General features: G+C 42.0%; 1 protein-coding gene across 4 annotated transcripts in view; it reads right to left on the reverse strand.

The window, feature by feature from the left end:
* The window catches only part of PTPRG (protein tyrosine phosphatase receptor type G), a 412,532-nt gene that overhangs the window by 105,965 nt on the left and 286,644 nt on the right, over positions 1-19,923 (reverse strand). For all 4 annotated transcript variants that reach the window (XM_069811972.1, XM_069811975.1, XM_069811971.1 and 1 more), the window contains exon 6: positions 7,345-7,411. In XM_069811972.1, coding sequence (XP_069668073.1) covers positions 7,345-7,411 — 67 coding nt within the window. The remainder of the gene's footprint in view (positions 1-7,344; positions 7,412-19,923) is intronic.

Below are 19,923 nucleotides of genomic sequence, written 5' to 3' on the forward strand. Positions count from 1 at the left end.
ACAATAGTTTTCTAAGCAGAGGAAAAAAACAGATCTTAAACCAGATACCAATAGTAGGTCTCCACCAACTACTGCAGTTTTCACAAGCTGATGCCAACAAATATTATATTGCAAGAGCCATCAGTTGAACATTTTGAGTTCAAGGATTGACTTGCTAAAAATATATTTTCTGTAAAACACTGGATAGACCTGAATTTTAACCAAATCACTGTAGAGTAAGAGGCTTCTTGAGATATGCAGGTAAACGGCATACAACTATGTGTAATCAAAACCCCTTTTAAACTAACAGGAACTTGGACTGGAGATCACAAGAAAATAACTATATGCCAAGTCCATTTATATCTCATGGAATGCTTTGGGACTTTTATCATGCTTTTCTGTAAGAAAACAGGAACTTGGCTGCATTGAAAACAATATCTTAAATATCTTAAAATGAGCTTATTTCCAAAATTAACGTATGTACAATTCCTGATAGGTGGAAACGTTACCCAGCTACACTTTGAATCACTAAAATCTGCAATACCAATATGAAGAGCTTTGAAAGTCTCCCAAATTTGTTAAACAATGTTCCTGCCAATTTCATTTTCACAATGAGCCAAGTCATTCTAAAGCTTCTGCATTCAAACATTTAAAAAGCAAACTCACAAAAATAATCAAAAGGACACCATGCCGCACACCCACTGAGCCAGAACTCCCTAGATAAGGCAGGCTGCACAGCAGAGCTACGGACCAGATTCACAGTGGTGATTTTAAATATGAGATTACAAATATTGTATGTTACTTTAACTGAAAAGATCAGCAGATGAGTACTTGCTGTGTAAATCCAGCATGAAAAGCAGTTTCTGACAGTCCTCTGTACTCAAGGTAATTCTTGTCATTTATTGTGCAATTATTTTTCTCACTTTTATTTAGTTTTTTAAAAAACAGAGCCTTTGCTGAGCAATGTAAGGAACCGTAAGGACACAGAAAGCACAGCATGGTGGGGAGGAAGGGAATGAGATAATAACACAGTCCTGCAGACTAATTTAATCTGAGACAACCAGTGAGTGGTACAAAAAACAGGAGGAAAGAAAAAAAGGCAAGTCTCCTATGCAAAAAAATTGAAGTTGAACATTTCCATGCCAGGTGTTGGTCTCGGGCTTAATTTTTCTCACTCCCTCTCTTAAAACAGCTTAGGAGGAAAAGGTTTAGCCAGGGAGGAGAGGTCTTAACTCTTTAAAGAAGTAAAAAAGAATTCTGAACCTTTAATGCTTAAACACTGCTGACGCAGAGCTTGGCAGAGCAGCCGGTGCCGTTCTAGACTGGGATGAGACTATTCTGGGTTTCGCAAAACCTAAGCCGAGGCAGAGGTGCATGCGGAGACAAGGCTGGAGGCACACGGAAACTGAGAAATACAGAATGGGCACCGGCGATAGGAGGAAAAAGAAACTATGACAAGGAGTTTAGAGGTGAAGAGGATCCCTGGAGCAAGCTGGACCCTGGCAGAGGGAGGGCAAAGTGAGGCAGAAGCGGCCAGAGCAGCATGGGCTATTCACGTCTGCTTCAGTGGAGCCACAGCAAAACCGCACGTTCTCAGACTTCACCACCCTTCTCTTCTCAGCAAACATCCTCAAAACCCACCAGCAAAGCACCCAGCTCCTTCCTCCTGCAGATGCTTTGTTCACATTCAGCATCAACCTTAATTCTTAACCTTTAACAACTGCAATCTTTTTGTTAGTTTGAATTAGTTTTTCTGTGCAATATATTAATTCTATGTCAGCTCGCTGGTCTTTACTCAGCCATGACCAGCACTGCTTTCTGCAGAGCAGACAGGTGAAGGACCAGAGATTTCCAACACTTCCATCGTTTATTCGTTTAAATGATACGGACCCCTGCAGCTATGCACAGAGCTGCCCTATATAAAGGCGTGAACTTATCACCTCTGCTCTCATCTTCATTTTCCACTTCCCTCCTCCTCCCCTTTGCTCCACAGCAATCCTGTCCTGGCCCCTTTCACACGGCTACTCTGACTGTGAACACAAGAACAGATCAGAAAACAAAAGAATATCTCCAGATCTTCCCCGAGGAAAAAGAAATGCTCCTCCACATTTCCTTCTCGGTTTAACACAACGCGCTGCTCTCCCTTTGATGGCCTTCCTTGTTCCAAATTGAGCTGCTGGTTTCTTCAAAGTTTTACTTTAAAAGATGAGGTCCCATGGTATCACATCTCACCCTCACCCCTCTCCCCCGCCTTTCTTCTCTACAACCCTCGGATATTTGGTGCAGAAAGCAAACAGCTTGTCAGGTGGTGTTATGGTTAAAGTTAAAAACAAAAGAAAAAGCCTGTCACACTGCTAATGGTGTTTTCTTGTTATTATGCCTTCTGGTGTGATAGATCCACAGGGTAACTAACACTGTCTGGATTGCTTCCTTTTTAGTGCTGATTTATTTTAACAGGTTATTCACTGCCTTTTTGGCTAGGACAACTGGAGAGATGCACAACTTATTTATTCTCTATCCTTTTCCATTATTAAAGCAATTCTGTTTCACTGTATTTTGGTATGGTCTCTCCAGTAACCCCTGAAACTTTGGTTGTCACCACCAACTTGCCTGAACACCTCTCAATCATCTTGAGGGAGACCCAAGATCACACTCTGCTCCATGCTGAGCTTAAGTTATGGCATTTTAATAATACAAAGGCAGAAGAAAAAAGTAAGATTTTTTTTCCAAACTCCCTTTTAAATAAACAAAGGTTCCTCTCTTCCCCTCACCCCACCCCACGTTCGCAAACAAGCAACAGATGCCATCGATTCACTTTGTACCTAAGCTTTTGATCTGGCTGCACTTTGATTTTCAGTGCTCACTTTTGACAAGGAAGGGAATAAGAGCCTCATTTTTGTGACAGTAATAGAGGCTTTTCTGCTGCGGTAATTTATTTGTGCTCTGCTAATAATTTTCTGCTGATCCGTGTAGATTCTTGCTGACAGACACAAAGAACAGGACAGAGTGACAAAACATGGTTTCCATCACCCTGAAGGATTTTCCAGGGGCCTGGGGTAGCGTGAGCTGCTGCTTCCTCTGACAACCATTTGCCTGCACGGTAAAACAGGACTGGGCAGAGCACCCGCGCCCAGGCTGGGAGAGGGCAAATGCTGCGCGGCCTCCAGCACCGGGCACTGCCCTCAGGACTGACATCAGGGAAGCAGACTCATTTTAATGCCTTTCAGGCAGCTGGTAAGAACAAGGAAAAGGCATCTCCAAGAGGCTTACATACAAAATGGTACTAAAAAGGGCAAGTCAAAGACAGCAGAGGTGGGAAAAAGCAATGTTTCTGTGCAGTAGCTCCATCCTGCTAGGTGCTCCTCTGAGATCTTGCTGAAGCGTGTGGCAGACAAAAGCTTTAGTAGCCATTTTAATGCAAATCAACTGTATAAGACATACCCTGGTATTTCACGTTCCCTGTTCCCACAAGGGCACAACCACGCTCTCTGAGGCCCCGGGAGCCTCCTCAGCCCTTGCACAAGGGCAGCTCCGTCTCCTGCCCCTTGCTCCTTAGCACTGCGAGGAAGGACGAGGAGCAGAGAGGGGCTCAGGGCTGGGCACCCAGCCAAGCACATTGGCAGCAAAACAGAAGCAGAAAAGTCTGATTTGCAGCACCATGACTGGCCCACGTGTGGTGGTGCAAGTGCAGCCAGGCACTAGTGACTTTATTACTTTACCTAATGATCCAGCTTCAACTAAGGACGTGCATCGTCCCACCAGCACCAGCATTGCTGGAGACCTTTCCCATCAGCTTTTGTGATGAGAAGAGCATTTGCAGAGGAGCTAAAAAAGACCGCCAGCAGTCAGAGCTGAAAGACACTGGCAAGTCAGCATCAGAAAATTCGTATCACGCCTGCCTGTACTCCATCCCTTCTGCAGAAGGAGGGCTGCACGCTCCCAGCTGTCAGTCCCTGGCGGGTTCCGTGGCAGACGCACGCTCGCCGTCCGCTTTGCGGCAGGGAAAGCAGGAGTGAGAATAGCAGGCACCTTGCCGGCGGGAGGTGTGACAAATCCTTGGCAGAGCACAAAACTGAAAGCAATTTTAAAATCAGCAACAGGCATCTGACAGCTCTGAAAAGAGCCTCCTCGGTGTTCGTGTGCCTTTACAATGCTCTGCGAGGGTGGATGCGGGAGTTGGGGAGCATCAACGTGATGGGAACGTGCTGTTCGGCAGGAAGATGCGGGGCAAACCCAAAAGCATTATCATTGATCCAAACATCGTTAGGCGATTTGGTACACCACTGGTTTTCCTTCCAGCTAAGAAACTTTATATGGTTGCTCATGTAAAATTAAGCTTAATGTGGCATTAAGATTCTATGAAATCATGCCCGGAGATGAGAAAACAAAGTGAACTCCGAGTAGCGACTAAGCCGGTATTGATTTTTATGTGTGCGTTTCTCTATCATTGTTACTAAGCTGGTGACACTGTGAAGGGCACAATTATTTATGTTCCATCAAATTAGTAAGTAATTCAAATCCCTGACGAAATCTCAAGCAAAAATTGCTTTCACTTCCACAGAAAGTCCTTCTGACACTTAAATTGTTCACTTACTGATGGAAGGGCACCGTAAGAATACAAGAACTTCACAGAAAAAATGAAAAGCTATGCAAGAAAAATTAAAAACCAGCTCACCGCTCATCAGTACCATCCCTACATCTAAGGGTCATTGGATCTGTCACCATTATAGGGACAGGCCAGCACAGGTGCCCTATACAGTGTGGTGCAGTGGAGTCCCCATATAGGACCAGGCCTTCTAGTACCACCAGAAGGCAAATGAAGAAATGAGGATGACGATGAGTGTTTGTGTGGGTGTGTAATTTCCTCTTTGAAAACTGAATGACTATGAGGAAGGAGTGACTGTCTAGCACAACTCAGGAAGGATGCTCTACCAGTTCGAGGGAGAGGGATACAGAAAACCAAGGAAATCTTCCTTAAATAGGCATGTTGAGATAAGGCACATGGGAGGAGCAAAGCTGAGGGGCTGGTGGTCTCTCCAGCCAGCAGAGGATATACAAACATGGTCTAATTTAAAAGCAAGGTAGTTATTTCAACATTCGTATGTATTCTTGATTTCTACATTATAGGCATGTGCCTCTGTATTGTGATGACCACCTAATACCAACATGGGCATGGAAATGTTATAAAATGCAAAGAAACTTAAGGTTTCAATTTTGCCTTTCTCCAGCTCCTTTTGTTGGATGCCTGCTTGATCCAACCACTCTATCCAAAAACCACAAGAGTTTTCCACTGTATTTCAGCCAAAAAGTCCATGTTGCCTTAGGGTCCCAGTCAAATGCAGCCAAATGGAAGGCAGGAAGAAGCTTTTCAGATAAATTCATAAAAATGTGCTCATGTAAGATGTAAGTAACTTTCATCAAGAAAAGAAATGAGTGTGTCTGGAATAAAAGCTCACATCTTTACTATTATTCTATATAATAACATTAAAAGAGAGATACTATATGAGAATTCTTCACTGAAGCATTCCATCAATACTTAAGTTAAAAAGAACAATTTCTTTGAACAACTACTTTGTAGGAGGAAATTCCCTTACTCTAGCCACCAGAAGAACCTTAGAAAAGGCCTTTAATCAGGGCCTTTGAAACAGGAAGGAAAGCAAGATTTTCCTCTTTTTCTTCCTTAATGTTTTGAAAAGGAAACAAGCTATTGAAATATATCAAGCAATTTCCTTTACTTGAAACACTAGCAGCCTTCTGTGCATTGTGAGCAAAACAAAAATAAACGCCTTTTATCCACCCAGATCTTGCTGCTTGTAGGCAGCACCAAGATGGACTAATCATTATGTGGTCAGGGAATCACAACCTCAGGACCGTGTCACATCCTAGCCAAACAGTTATTTTTGGGAATAGAATAATACTCTTAGGAGACACCGGTGTGATTATCCACTAGTGGCTATTTTGGCTGCAACAGTGAGGAGGAAGAGAGGGAGCAGAATTAAAACGATGAGAAGGCTAAACCACTGTCGTGCTTGCAGTGCGTAGAGGGTCTTGAAATAGAAGGCAGGTAGAGAACAAAGCTAAAACGAGATCCTGGTCCAGTTAACTGGCAGCTTGACTTCAGTGTCAAATTACATAGCCACTGAAAAATTCTTGCAGCCCAACTCATCCTCACTTTATTTTTGCTAGCCTGTTTTGTTACCCAGTGGGAGCTAGATAATAACATCTATTTTTGTGGAAAACAACACAGTTTTTCAGCTCAGTGTGTTGTTTTTATTTCACAGCAGAACACTGCAATTTATAAACAGCAAAACCTATGGAAAATTCTCTAAATGAAGGACGTTATGTTATCATTTAACCCCTATTTTTCACTTTCTTTGGATTTATTGGTGTTCCCAGTTGCAATGTTAAATGACTCTGAAAGTAGAGCAATTAATCCAAAATCCTATTTGTTTTAATTTAACACTGTCAACTAGTTTTAGGTCTGCAGTCAAGAGAAAAAAAATGTTTGTTAAGCTCTACAGCACGAGCTAATGTCTAAAGACAATACTCGGAAAAGGTGCAAAGATGTTTTATCACAGCACTATAGATGGGATGGAGATTTATTATCGTACCAAGCACCATTCCAGCAGATGCCTTTTGAATTACAATGAGATTATTAAAACTTTACAAATCATTATATTAAAACCCGACAAGAGTACTTTGGGAACTGGAGCATCTTGATGTCATTGCTAATGATGCATTACCTGTGATAAGGTTTCAGGAAAATTCCTAAGTAAAAACTGGTTATAAAAGTATAAAATATATTAATATTTATTTCAGTACCTGCTATAAGTTCAAGGATAATAGGTTTATATGCATCAGAACAGCCGAATGATCGTATTTATGTCAGCATTAGAAAGATGTTCATCTGCTGCAAAGTTTAATTAATTTTCATAGATAGTTAATTTTCTGTTTCATTATCAGCTCCCTAAATTTGAAAGACAAATAATTTATAAACAAATAGAAACTTCAGAGAGGAGTATTTTTAGAGCAAACAGAAGATAAATAGCAGGAGTGAGGCATCAACGCTGCCTTCGAAGTACTAATATGAATGATATATTGCAGTAGGTTTTGATTGATAACTTACGCATTCTAGAGCACTGACTGAAAAGAAACAAATTGTTTACTGTTAACCCCAAACCATTTTCAGGTAACAAATTACTCTGATCTTTACCAATCAAATAATGGCTGTGATGCCCTTAAACATCAGTGAATGAGGAATGTGCAGGCTCACTGTGTCCTTCCAGGGGTGACCTGATCCCTTAAGGACAATATTCCTGCCCTTCTCCCCTTCCTGGCAAGAAGAAAGTTTAAGCAGCTACTTACCGTGATGTACGACGCCCTTCAACCCATGGATAATGGGATCCAGTGCTGGATTGTCCCTCTGATTGACCTACATGCAAAGGATACAGGATTGGTTACATCTATTCTGGCACCAGGCAGAACAGTCTCAGTTTAATCTTCTAAAGAAAAAAAAAAAAAAAGATGTTATCTAACAAGCTGCTTAGTTCTCACATTTACAATGGCTCTTCACCAAATGCCAAAGATACACGGCATAATAAAATAAAGTAAGGAAGGTTAAATCAAAAGAAAGCGTCCTCTGAATTAATTAGAACATTAGCCATATTATCAGGCCAGCAAAACCTAAAACCAGACAGCTGCTTTTTCTCCATCTACTTCTGCTTTCGTAGAGGAAAACTGCTGTGATAAACAGAAGTTATCTCAGACCAGTTCATCTCTTACTGATACGGGAATAAATCTGGTGCTGCCACTGAAATCAGTGAAGCTGGACCCCTTTCAGCTCTAACGGAGTTGGGCCTTGGCATCTCTTTGCTATTCATATTTTTACATTTATTTAATTTAGTGTCACTTGGACAAGGGAGAGGGGAGAAAAGCTTTGTGAGAGGATCGAGAAGAAATCTCTGATTTTTGACAATGTAATTGCCTACACTGCCAGACCAAAAACTGGTATCCTACAGTATTTCTTCTATCAAACAGCAGTCACCCGTGTCCTCTGCAACGGTGAGACCCAGCACCAGACAGAGGAGGGGAAGGCAGCAGGAAGGATTAACCCTGTTGAGCTCCACAACTTCCAAATTAAACCCATCACTTCAGTCACTTACTTGTAACACAGCCAAGGAATTTACAACCAATAATGCAATTTTTTTTTTTAACCTTTTGCCTCTTCAGAGGTATTGAAGGAATAACTCACACTTTCTGTGAATATGTTCCACTATTTAAGATACTTGCCAATTTACTTTTGGGAAATAAATACTGGCATGTACCTCATTCACGTGGTACTTTTTTTTTTTTTTTTTTTTGCCACCAGCCAGTATCAGAAGCCTGAGCAGTGTTGATCATTTTGGATGAACTGCTCCCAATGGGAAAACACACTGAATGCAAAAGAGCTCCTCTGTACTTTGCTGCCTGCCCGTGATCTCAATGTCATGAGGAAAATTAGAGTTTAATCACTCTATGTCCATGTGTTAACATATGAGGAAAGGAGTGGAGAAAAAAAAGAAGAAATCCCTGAGAAAGGACCTTGTGCCCAGCAGGGAACACGCTGTTGCGTGAAGTGCAGAACTAGCTTGGAGCGCACTCTTAGGAAGAAGACATCATTGACCGCAGCATATCCAAAAAATGTGTTATTGTAAAAAAAATCACAAATTTTAATGGCCTGGGGAGAAAACTGGAATCCACTATCCAAGTTTCACAAGGACAAACATGTCTCTTCTTGTCCTTCCTCCCCATGACTAATTAGGAATCTTAGAAACCTCATTACCTTCTTAGCCAACTGCACTGAAAAAAACCACAACAAACCACCTTTCTTTTTTCTGTTTATTTGGCCTTTGAACTACTGCGTTGTGTTCAGGACACATTTTTGTGCTCTTGCCTAGAGACAAAATGGTTTGGTGTTTTAAACGGAAATTGAAGATCCTTTTCTCGTCACGGTACTCCAGAACTTGCAACAATCAGGTACAGCAAGATATGCAATAAAATTATGAAAGTAGCAACAGCAGCTTTGAAATATATACAGCTTAGATGTTACTGGCAATAATATTATTAGCCCTGAAGGCTGTAAGCTCTTTGAAGCATGAACTTTCATATGCCCAAAGGGGTGCTCTGTACACTTTGGATTCTGTATAAATAATAATCACAGTACACTGAACCCAAGGACCCACTTTGTAGGTTCTGCCTGGCTTCTGGAGAATCAACAGTAAACACTAAAAATGCACAGCTGTTGCAAGACATGTTCCTGCATCTTTTCCATTTATTCAGGTTTCTCCAAGCCATGGCTACTACGAACAAAAAAAAAAAAAAAAAAAATCATTAAAAACGCTACCAGCAATTTAGTACAAGACTGTAAGTAAAACTTGCACGGGACTTGAACAATGTTTTATTTATTGCTGCCTAACCATAAGTTGTAAAGCATTTTATTTTGTTTGCTTTGTTTTTATTTCTGGTGACAGCTGCAATCAGTTTGAAGAAAGCAAATAGATGGAAAGAATCCTAAAGGTTAAAACTCTTCCTTTTGGGATTTTCTGTCAAAGTAGATCAATTCTGAACCTCAGCTTTGGCAGCGCCCCTTTGATCTGCTGAGGTGGTATGCCTATATAGATCCAGATACGCAATCTTTTTGATAGCATATTCCGCAAATGTGCTGTGTTCTTCAATAGCATGAAATCAACAGTCACGTTATTTCTTTGGGGGCTGGAAAGCAAATGCTCCATGCATCTGTAATCATGTTTTCTCCGAGGGTATGGGGAGTGGGATCTCATGTTTCTTTAAAAATCACATGCAAACAAGTACCACCACTTGCAGAGATGTCAGTTTAGACCTGTATGGGATATAGTCTTATTTTCCTTCCAGATGCTTTTCCCCTTTTTCCTTATACTCACACACTGTTCTCCCACACCTCACTACAACAGTTTCAGGATCTTAGCAAGACCATTAGAAAACTGCCCAAAAGTTTTCTCATTTTGTGAAATTCTTCAGGCTTCAGAGCAAACCTTTTCTTACATCTTTTTTTCTTCAAGTTCTTAAGAAAAAAAAACCAACCACCTTGAATTTCCTCTCTATTTTTTTGCACTTCTCTGTATCCTTTTTCTGCCTGTGTTCATAGAGAAAAGGTTTCTGAAACCCAAAATGTCAAGTTCTATCCCCATTGCTGCACATCTCTGGTTTAACTGGCCTGGAGCTACCATGCTGGTTGAGATCAGAGATTCACCCATACAAGAATCCTGTCTCTGAAACAGCTGATACTTAAAGGAAAGGGAGGGCAAAAAAAGCAGAGAGGAAAAAAAAGGACAAAAATCTCTAGAATAAGAAGTGTCCTTCTGACCTCCTTTATGATTCCATGTCATGAAGCTTCAGCTTATATCCTTCTACAAACTGTTTTTATCTTTCACTGTTATATAATCTGTATTGCAGGAGTGTATTTTTTATTATCTTTTGAATATATCCTGAAGGAAAACGGCAATGAATTCTTCAGATTAACTTTATATGCCACATTTCTCAGGATGCCTTGGCTGCAGAGTTAGAGAAAGACCATACAGCTGTAACTGGGTCTCAGCACTTAGGCTTCACCCAAGATTCACCTGCTAGAGCCGCACAAAGCTTTTCTTTTCCTGTGAGAGAAGAACAATGAGTTTCCCCCTCCTCCCTCAAGAGGCTAACACAGAAGAAACGTCACAAATGAAAATCTCCCAAGCACAAGAATTTCATGCGCAAACACAAACCTGCTATGCTGCTGGTCAGGAGCGTGCTGCACAGCAAGTATTAATGGACAGATGGAAAACCATCCTGAAATTGCCCTAAAATACCTACAGTACCACTACCACAAATGTTGTTTCCTCAACAAGATGCTTTTGCTCAAGACTGACTAACACTCTATAGGTCTGCAGTAAACAGGATAAATAACGCTCGCGTGCATCATTTATAATTGAAAAATGCCTGTAATCCGCTTCAGCAGAAATAAATAGGTAACTATCATGCTAAGTGCAAGGGAAAAACAAACATAGAGATATCATTAAGCAGTTTCCTGTGCTAACAGAGCTCTCACCATAGGGTAAATATGGGATGAACATGACATGAGGAAGCAAAATCTCTTTGTTTATCATAGCCTTTGGGTGACTTCAATACCTGGTGCACACGCCATTCTGAGTAGAACAAATGGCTTGATGTTAATGCAATGAATGAAACAAGCATTCGCAATGTAGGAAAAGGTAATGCACAAGTGACCCCATTCTGCAGTCGTAAAACAGAGACGTTCTTCAAGTGAAGTCATGGTGGAAATCATTACCCTAGACAGGCTGCATTTACTTACAGCTCCCACATCTAATGCGGGGACTGAGAAATGATTCATTCCTCAGCGAACAACAAGGTTGATCCGTCATGAACTCTATTGACAACAGCGTTAACACCTTTCAGCAGCAAAACCTGTTGTCCCCTTGCTTGAAAGTGCTGTTCCTATAGCCTTACCCTCAGAGTCGATAGGGTAGGAGGCAGGCCAGCGAGCTAAGCACCTTCTCAGGATAATGTTATTAATACTCCAACAAGGAAAGTTCCAGCAAAGGAGCGGAGCAGGAGTGTGATGAAAGGACAGACAGCACCACAGCCAGGCTGATCACACTAGTACGGGCACCAAGCCACAGCATGTAAAAATAGACTTTACTGGGCAAGCTACTACTCTGTAGAAAGCCCCTGTGTTACAGCAGTACTAAGCTCAGCATGTTCTAAGGAGTCAAAAAACTCCAGCTAGTTCTCATTCTCTATCGTTCATTGTACATTAAGTAGCTGAAGCTCTCTTTTCATCTGATTATTTTACAGGACAAACTTGGAACCTCCTGAAGTCTCCGATTTTACAAAAAATCAGCAAAGTTGTAAAGTGTTAAAATTTATACCACATGCTATATAATTTAAACCATATGCTAAAGTCATTTAAGAATCCATGACCTGCCTTTCTGCTGGAAACAGTTCCATAAAGCAGAAAAAAACCCCCCAAAAACCAGTCTCAGGCAAAAATTTCGAGCTTACAATGCTTATTTTAGGAACAATAACAAATAAAAACAGGGGAACCCCCAAAAACACATTGAGGCAGTTAGAGAGGCCACACAGCAACACCAGATCCACGACTCCTGCCCAAAGGGCCAGACTCCCCCCATTGCCCATTGCTCTGGGCAGCCTCTCCGAAAGCCAGGTTATCTTCCCACTGACATGAGAAGGGCTGGGGGAAGCACCACAAAGCTCTCTAATGATCACTGGTACCAGCCACCTTGTGAAAAGTACGTGAATATTAATAGCTTGAACAGCTCAGGAGTAAGGAATACACTTTCCTTTTAAAAATATGTTTAAATAGATCTGTTGTATTGAAGAAAAGGGTGTAGGGAAAAAAAGAATAGAAGAGAACCCACCTATTCAGGGTGATATGAAATACAAATTTCTCTTTCATTTCCACCTTAAAAAAATCCTGGCATTTAGACTTACTAAACTGTCATAAATTTGCAGCAACTGCTTTCAAGCTCATTAAATGGGCTCACAGACAGTATTGCAAAGCATCTCAAAACGAAGGAGAATGCCATAGTCGGCTATATTGAAAGGCGAAATGACATGCATTTTGTGCAAGTCAGAGGAAAATGAATGGCAACAATTTTGTGATACAGTACCTGAGCCTTTCCCCTCCGAATAGTGATATAATTTACTTTTCTCTCCCACTGCAACATTTGGCCCTTGACTTGGAAACTAAATCTTCAATCTATCAAGCCTTACCCATCTGCTAAGTAAAACGGCCAAGACAATCTGCATGCCTTGAATTCGATATAGCCAGCTGCTCCCAGAGTGCTGTGGCATTAACATCCAAAGACCATCCTCTTGTGCTGTAAAGGACGGTGTCTGCCAAGGATGAATGACTGCATACTTAACCGTGGCAGCTGAAGCCAGTGACAATGGCTGACACAGAGAGATGCCAATGTGTCAAATTCTACTTTCAATTACAACGGTGAAAGTCAGGGGTAATATTCCCCCAACCGCATGCCTTCAGCTCCTGTTCAGCTTGCAGTTAAGATCTACAGCTCACCAGCCAAATACTCAAGTCTCCAAACACTCTGTACAAACAACTAAGAAGAAAAAGAAAACTATTACAAATTAACTGGGTTGCAGAGATTAAATTGTCCTGTAGGGTTTCAGGACAATCAACATGGTTAAACAATTTATTCTCTTATCAGCTCAGTAGTGTTGGACAGATGCCAGTCCTCAGTCTCGAGGGGAAAGAACCTGAGTTTCACTGTTTTAGAACAGAAATGAGAAGAATCCCATTAATGTGAACATTATGCCACACAATATGTATTTTAACATCACAGCAATGGGATTTCAAAGAATCCAAGATAATCACAGTCAAAAGAAACATACTTTTCTCATGGAAAGTACTTGGCATATCGCTTGTGAAACTCTTCAAATTCATGTCTTTGGGGCCAAATTATTTCAGAGCTAGCTAACAGCTTGTGTAGGTCCTGCTCCTAAATCTTCTGAATGATGATGCTTTAACCTTGCAGCATTGAGAAAGGATATGCATCCTGGCTTTGTGGTATGCACCCTTTTGCTCTGCACAAAGTCCACCGTCTCACCTTTCTCTTCTCTCCTTTTTGAAGTCCACATTGTGAAATCTGGTTGTGGATAAATATCTCATTTCTTAAACATTTCTGAATAAAAGGAAGTGAAAGATTTCAGCCGGATCTGGAATGTGGATGAACAGATATGAAAAGTTTACATATGCTTTGCTTTGAAATACAGTAGAAAATATTTATTTGGACCTTTTCAGGAGAACTGACGGGTGAGAAGGGATACTGGTTGACACTATAGCACACTGAGCTATCTGTGAAGGCAAGAAAATGCCTACAGAGCTCCCAACACAATGATAAGCTAGATTTGGTGCTCTAAGTTTTTCACCTTCACAAGCACTAAATGATCCAAGAATGATATATTCCTGCTCCTCCACAGATGATATTTTCTTCCATCTCCCCCATATATGCTATAATTGCACATCTCCTGCACGAGTCGATGCAAAAGGACAAATCTGGCCAAGAGCCTGCAGCCTGACAGAGGTGAGCTGGGAGATGGAAAGCATTTGCTGTGTAATGAATGGACTGCCCAAAGTAAGTATCCTGCAGAATATATTTGTAAGGGAAAACAAGAAATGGAAACAGCTCCCTTAATACTTCAAGTTGCTGCTCATGTGTAAAATCAGAGAGAATAACAGGTACCCAGGCAAGATGTGACACTGAACCTTATGCTGGCACACGCGCTATTTCACACAGATACTGCCATGAACTGAACTTTGATTTTTTAAAAATGTGCATTAGAGCTGAGTTCGCCTTTGCCTATGGCAACTGGTTTCAGGTTCAGTGATTTGAAGGCAAATTCTGTTGAGTTAAATCTGGGTTTTGGCCTTCAGGTGTTAATAATCCTGCTATGAATGAAAATATACTGAAGTCATAGAGGTGCATATGCTGTTGGAGAGGGTGTTCCTATATGTCGCATTCACTATGTTGTTTGAAGAAAGGAAAAAAAAGTTAATGAGTCTTCCAATGATTATTTTAAATAGAGTAATGGGTGTGCATTGATCCTTCTAGCTAATTCCACTTTGAATAATATATCATTCTGACTGAAAGCTTGCTAGTGATGTATTAACTTCATATTTCATCACAGCTTTAGAGGGTATCTACAGTAAGATATTAACTAGCAGTGCCAAAGAGGAAGCTGCACTTTCTCTTTTTTTTTTTTTTAAAGTCCAAAATGGTTTTAAAAGCTATTGAACTGACTCCGGGGTCAGGTGTTCTGGCTGTCCCTCATCTTTGGTTAAGTGCAAGGCAACTGCTTGCAACCACAGCTCCTCTCCGCCTTAGCTCACCCCCTCTGTCGCTTTGTACCTGCTGCCTCTGGACCCGAGTTAGTTACAGACATCCTGGGACAAGGATGGGACAAACTATGTCATAGATCAGCAACTTTCACTTTCATTATGTCCAGTAGGGATGCTTAAAAATACAAGCAGCATAGTCACTTTTACACCAAAGGTTAGCTGAAATATCAGTGTCATAAAAAGAGCAAAGGGACAGCACAGGCTACCTCAGAAGAACATACATCAGAATTTGCAGCAGCATGTTGCAAGGCAACATGCTAGTACAACAGACTGTCTCAAAAAAAGCAAGAGCATGAAACTCAGAGGTAGAGGTAAGTACTACTTAATAACTGGGCTCAGAGTACGTTGTGTTTGTGCACACTGAGTTTCTTTGTTAGCGGATAGAAACATTGATCGTGTATTGTACACATGCTGGCAGCTGACTGATAAGCTCACCGGGCTGAGGAAGACTTTGCAGCCTCTCCTCCCTGTAGCATTACCTCCATTCACTATCACAAGATTTGCAACCACCAGGATGGTAAGGAACAGCCAGCAATGTATTTTCCTTTCTTTTTGTAAGCCACTCTTTTGCCCAGACTTTGACTCACTCCATTGCTAAGGTAGGCATTAGTTTCCCCAATGTATTCTTGCACTTCGAAAGCATGATGCAGCTAATTTACTGCAAGTGAATAGCACATTCAATTAACAAGATATTGAAAGATCTTAATACGCATATATCTGAGGAAAAACGGAAGATACCTGCAGCCCAAAAGCACAGTCTGATTAGTAGCAATAGAATATCTAAGATACAAAGCTCTGTGAAAGACAAAAATGTAATTGCAACACAGAGGAGACACAGCTTCAGTGCCAGATTCTCAAAGCTGGGAAAGCTTGATTGATAGACTGTACCATCTGCAGCTGCGCAAAAAAGTCTAGAGTAGCTGCAAGTTTATTTAAAGCAATTTTGGTGCACTGAGCCTACTTGTTCTCCTTTGAGAAAATAATATGATTTCTTCATAGAGCATGTAGTCTACTTATTTAAGCAGCAGTGTGCAAGATCTCTCAATCCTACCAGCAGTTCAGCTGGAAAAATGACACACCAGGGGGTAACATTTTATCAGGATGGAGGCTATTTTATAAAAACTGCCATCAGTTATAAACTGTTCTCACCATCTGAGTTTAAAAAAAAAAAAAAAAAAAAAAGGATTTTGGTCTCTTCTAGAGTTTCCATAATCTGCGCAATTTATGGGAGTTTTTAGGTAAAAATAACCATTTTTACCTAAGTAGGGAGGAAAATGAAATGGTGTAATGAAAAAAATATAACAAGCACTACAGCCAGATCATCCTACAGCACCCACTCTTTGATACACAGCTTCTCACATTTGGAGAGGCTAAACTCAAAACTGTGAAACCAAGAATGGAAGTTGGCTTTCATTTTCTTCTGCTCCTGGCTTGAATTTGGTACAAACGTGTACAATTGAGAAAAAAATACCTTCAGCCTTTTTTTTTTTCTTTGAAAATAAAACAATGAAATCTGGTGGCTAAACAAGAAAATGTGCTGGGCAAAATGCAAAGGGTGGAAGGGAACCGCTCAGATGGGCGTCGGGAACCCCAGCATTTTGCAGGGGTTTGTAATTTAATTGTTCCAGCTAAGCTTGCCTAGGATGCAGCACAGATTTCCAGCCTTTTCCCTCTCTCCCAGCCAACACAAAGGGTTTTGGTGAAAAAGGTCACAATAATCACCACTTTAAAATGAAGAAAAGAAGTCATCTCAGCTTCCCAACAGATTTCATTCATTCTACATGAAAAGTCCTCTTTTTTTCTCTCCCAGCATTGCCCTCGGCTCACTTCCCCACAACAGTAGCAGCTCCCTCCGGCCGCCAGTACAAGATGACTCAAGCCGGCATCTATGAGTCACAAACACAAAGGATGCAGAAATGTCAATTAAGTTACACAGCCACTTCCCTAATGACAACCACACCTCAGTTCACAATTAAATTAGAAAGCCAGTGAAAACAAATTGTTGTAGGGCAGATTTTTTTAATCTCCTGCTTCAAAACCTCAAACTCCAATGTAGTTTGCTTGCCATTACTTTTACCTCATTTTTAAGGAGGTTGGTGTGAACTGATTTACTGAAACTGCTGCAGGAATTTTTGCTACAGCAAATTCCCCATGTCTAATGTAGCAACCATGGGCTGGGAGGGCTCTCAGGCTTCCAGGCATCTTTGTGGTACTAGAACCCAACGTTAGACCAGTGGTGTTCATTAATAGCTCTCTGGCACAAGAGGACAAGTCTGTCAACTATGATACATTTCTTATTTGTAATTCTCTTTCAAGCAAGTTCTTCCATTTTCACTTATCTTTTGTAAATTTTCAGTATCATTTAAGTTCTTGCAGATGTGTGCAGCTTTGCAAAATGCCACAAACTCGCACAGTTCAGTGCTCGTGGTACCTAAGGCAGAAAGCACCAGCTAATCCTCAGAGTTTCCTCACTTCTGCCTCCTCTCTCATTTCTGAGTTGCCTCCCTCTTCCATCGCCCACCTGCCACATCCTCCTCGCTCTCTCTTCCCACCCAGTGAGCTGTTTCTGTCTCCTCCAACGCTACGGCATCCTCTCTTCCCAAACCGTTCCACGTACCCCCTTGCGCACCCTTGCACCACTCTGCCACCTCCTCCTCTCCACCCCCTGCCTCCTGCATCACCAAGAAAGTCCTTGTGCCCTTCCATCCCCACCCGGATCTCCTTCCTGGAGACAGGAAAAAGTAGCAGCCTCGGCTACTGGGGGTGGCGAGTGGGTTCTTCCAGGGGAAATTTGGATGCCAGCAGACAGGGTGCCAAGGACACCAGCTGCAGGAATGCCGAGGACTCCAGAGCTAGTGGGCATGAAGGGCAGGTGCACCAAAAGCCACATCTTTGAGCCAGGGTGGGTACCAGCAGCAGGGCAGTCTCAGTAGTAGAGCTCTGAGAAGCAGGTGAGATGAGGCAGTCCTCATCTCCATCTCCTTCAAGCCACTGCATTAAGAGTGGCAGGATGTGGCCTGCAATTTTCTTCTCAGCTCTTAGTAGGCTACTCAAGTTCCTGCAGCAACAAAAGTACAGCTCGACCCCCCCCATTTCACCTGGTGTAACACTACACACAACAGGGAGGATCATATGTCAAGCTGTTTATTTTTCACTTGGTTAGAATGACCCACCAACTCACTCCGTTCCTTAAAAAAACATTTCAACAAGTATCAAGGCTTGTGTTTAGAGGAAATGGGGAAATTATTGTGCAGAAAAAAAAGCACTTAGAACACAAGTGCATTAAAAGCCTGGGAAACATTCAGTTTGTGGCAGCAGTTTCTTCCTCTTGAAATACAAAGAAATACAAAAACTAACATGACATGTATGCTTGTTTCAGGATGTTCTACATTTCAGCAGTGGCAAAGTGAATGCTATTCAATCACTGCGAGTAGGTGATAGTCTTAAAGCCAGAGAACTCCTCAGGATGCTCTAGCCTTCATGCCTCCGCTCCACGGGCTTCTTACAGCTTTCCGGTGCTCCTGTGGAGCATGACCCATCTATGGAGGGGGTTTTCAAGCTCTGTCTCTGGTCAGGAAGCTCTCCTCCTACTCAGGATGTAACTTCAAAATTGCCAGAATCTCAAAAACTCAGGGAAAGGTATAAGAGAAGAAATAAAATGCAACTGAATACGATTTAAAACAAAACTTAAAACATGGTTAGAACAAAAGGTGCTCTTTGAACAAGTCTAGTCTGACCCAGAGCAGTGAAGATGCTTCCTGCAGGTGGGTGTACACAGGAATGCTCTCACGAAGAGTCTGCCATCTCCTCTCCTCTCACACACTCTCTGAATCTGCTTGTCAGAGTACCTGCCTATTCATTTGAGGTGTTTACTTCCTTTTTTTTTTTTTTAACTTCTTTTCATACCCCAGTGCTTTAACTCCTGGGTGTCCACAGATCACGTATGCTGGTTATGATCCTATCACCAATGCTGTAGCCCATCAGCTGGACCATCCAGGCTCCTGGCTCCTGCTTTGCCATGACCCCAGTTTTGGTATCCACCTCTAGAAAAGTTTCTTATCTCTCTTCTCAAAACCTGGCAGGCTGCATGGTCCTTTGATGTCACCACCCTCATATGGCCACCTGCGACTGACACCACAACCTGCATCAGGCTTTTCCCTGCCAACAGCTTGACCTGGTGTGGAGTGAGCTAAAAAGCCGATGCTCTGTAAGGCCAGTCCTCAGAGGGTTAGCACAGAGGGACGTGTTCACTGCCAGGTTGCACAGGCAATTCTCCCCAAAATGCCTGAGACCCAACACAGTTTGAATTCCAGCCCAGCTGTAACATGCATACAAGGAGCACTGCACTCACGGCTGCTGTGAGGACGACAGGTTTTCCAGAGCTAATGGCAGCAAGCACCAGTGCTCGAAAGCTTGATGCCGTAGCATCCCATGTTCTCTGCAGACTGGCCTGTAACCCCAGCACACTGGTAGGACGCACCTGCATTTGCAGCTCTGTGTACACTCAGATTTAAGGGGGGCAGCAAACATTTTAATATATGGCACGACAAGGAAGGCATTAAAAAATCTTCTATTTTTAGGGGTAAGACACTAGTTATATGCCTCAGATGCAATGCAAGCGGTAATGAAGGAAGAAAGAAGGTACTTCCTAAAAGGTAAGCATAGGCTGGGCACTTAAGACATAAAAGCAGCATTAAAAAAAATTGCTTCTGACACAAGAACAGCTGACAGAGATAATCTCCATAGCTCAGCATGAATTTATATAGCCTTTCAGCAACTCTATTAGACAGGTGTGGTAGCAGCCAGCTGTACTGCATGCACAGACCAAGTTTCTCTAAAACCCGAGTGCCCATATGGCCCTGCAGCACACCGAGGTGGTGCCACCTGCCTGGGCATCACCCCCCTCTCCCACCACCATCTGTCCACGGAGAGGTATCGGTATCGACCGAAGGGGTAGTGCAGAACAAGTCTAGATAACGAGCGAGTTCAGA

Source organism: Haliaeetus albicilla, chromosome 24 (assembly GCF_947461875.1).
Source record: "Haliaeetus albicilla chromosome 24, bHalAlb1.1, whole genome shotgun sequence".
Lineage (NCBI taxonomy): Eukaryota > Metazoa > Chordata > Aves > Accipitriformes > Accipitridae > Haliaeetus > Haliaeetus albicilla.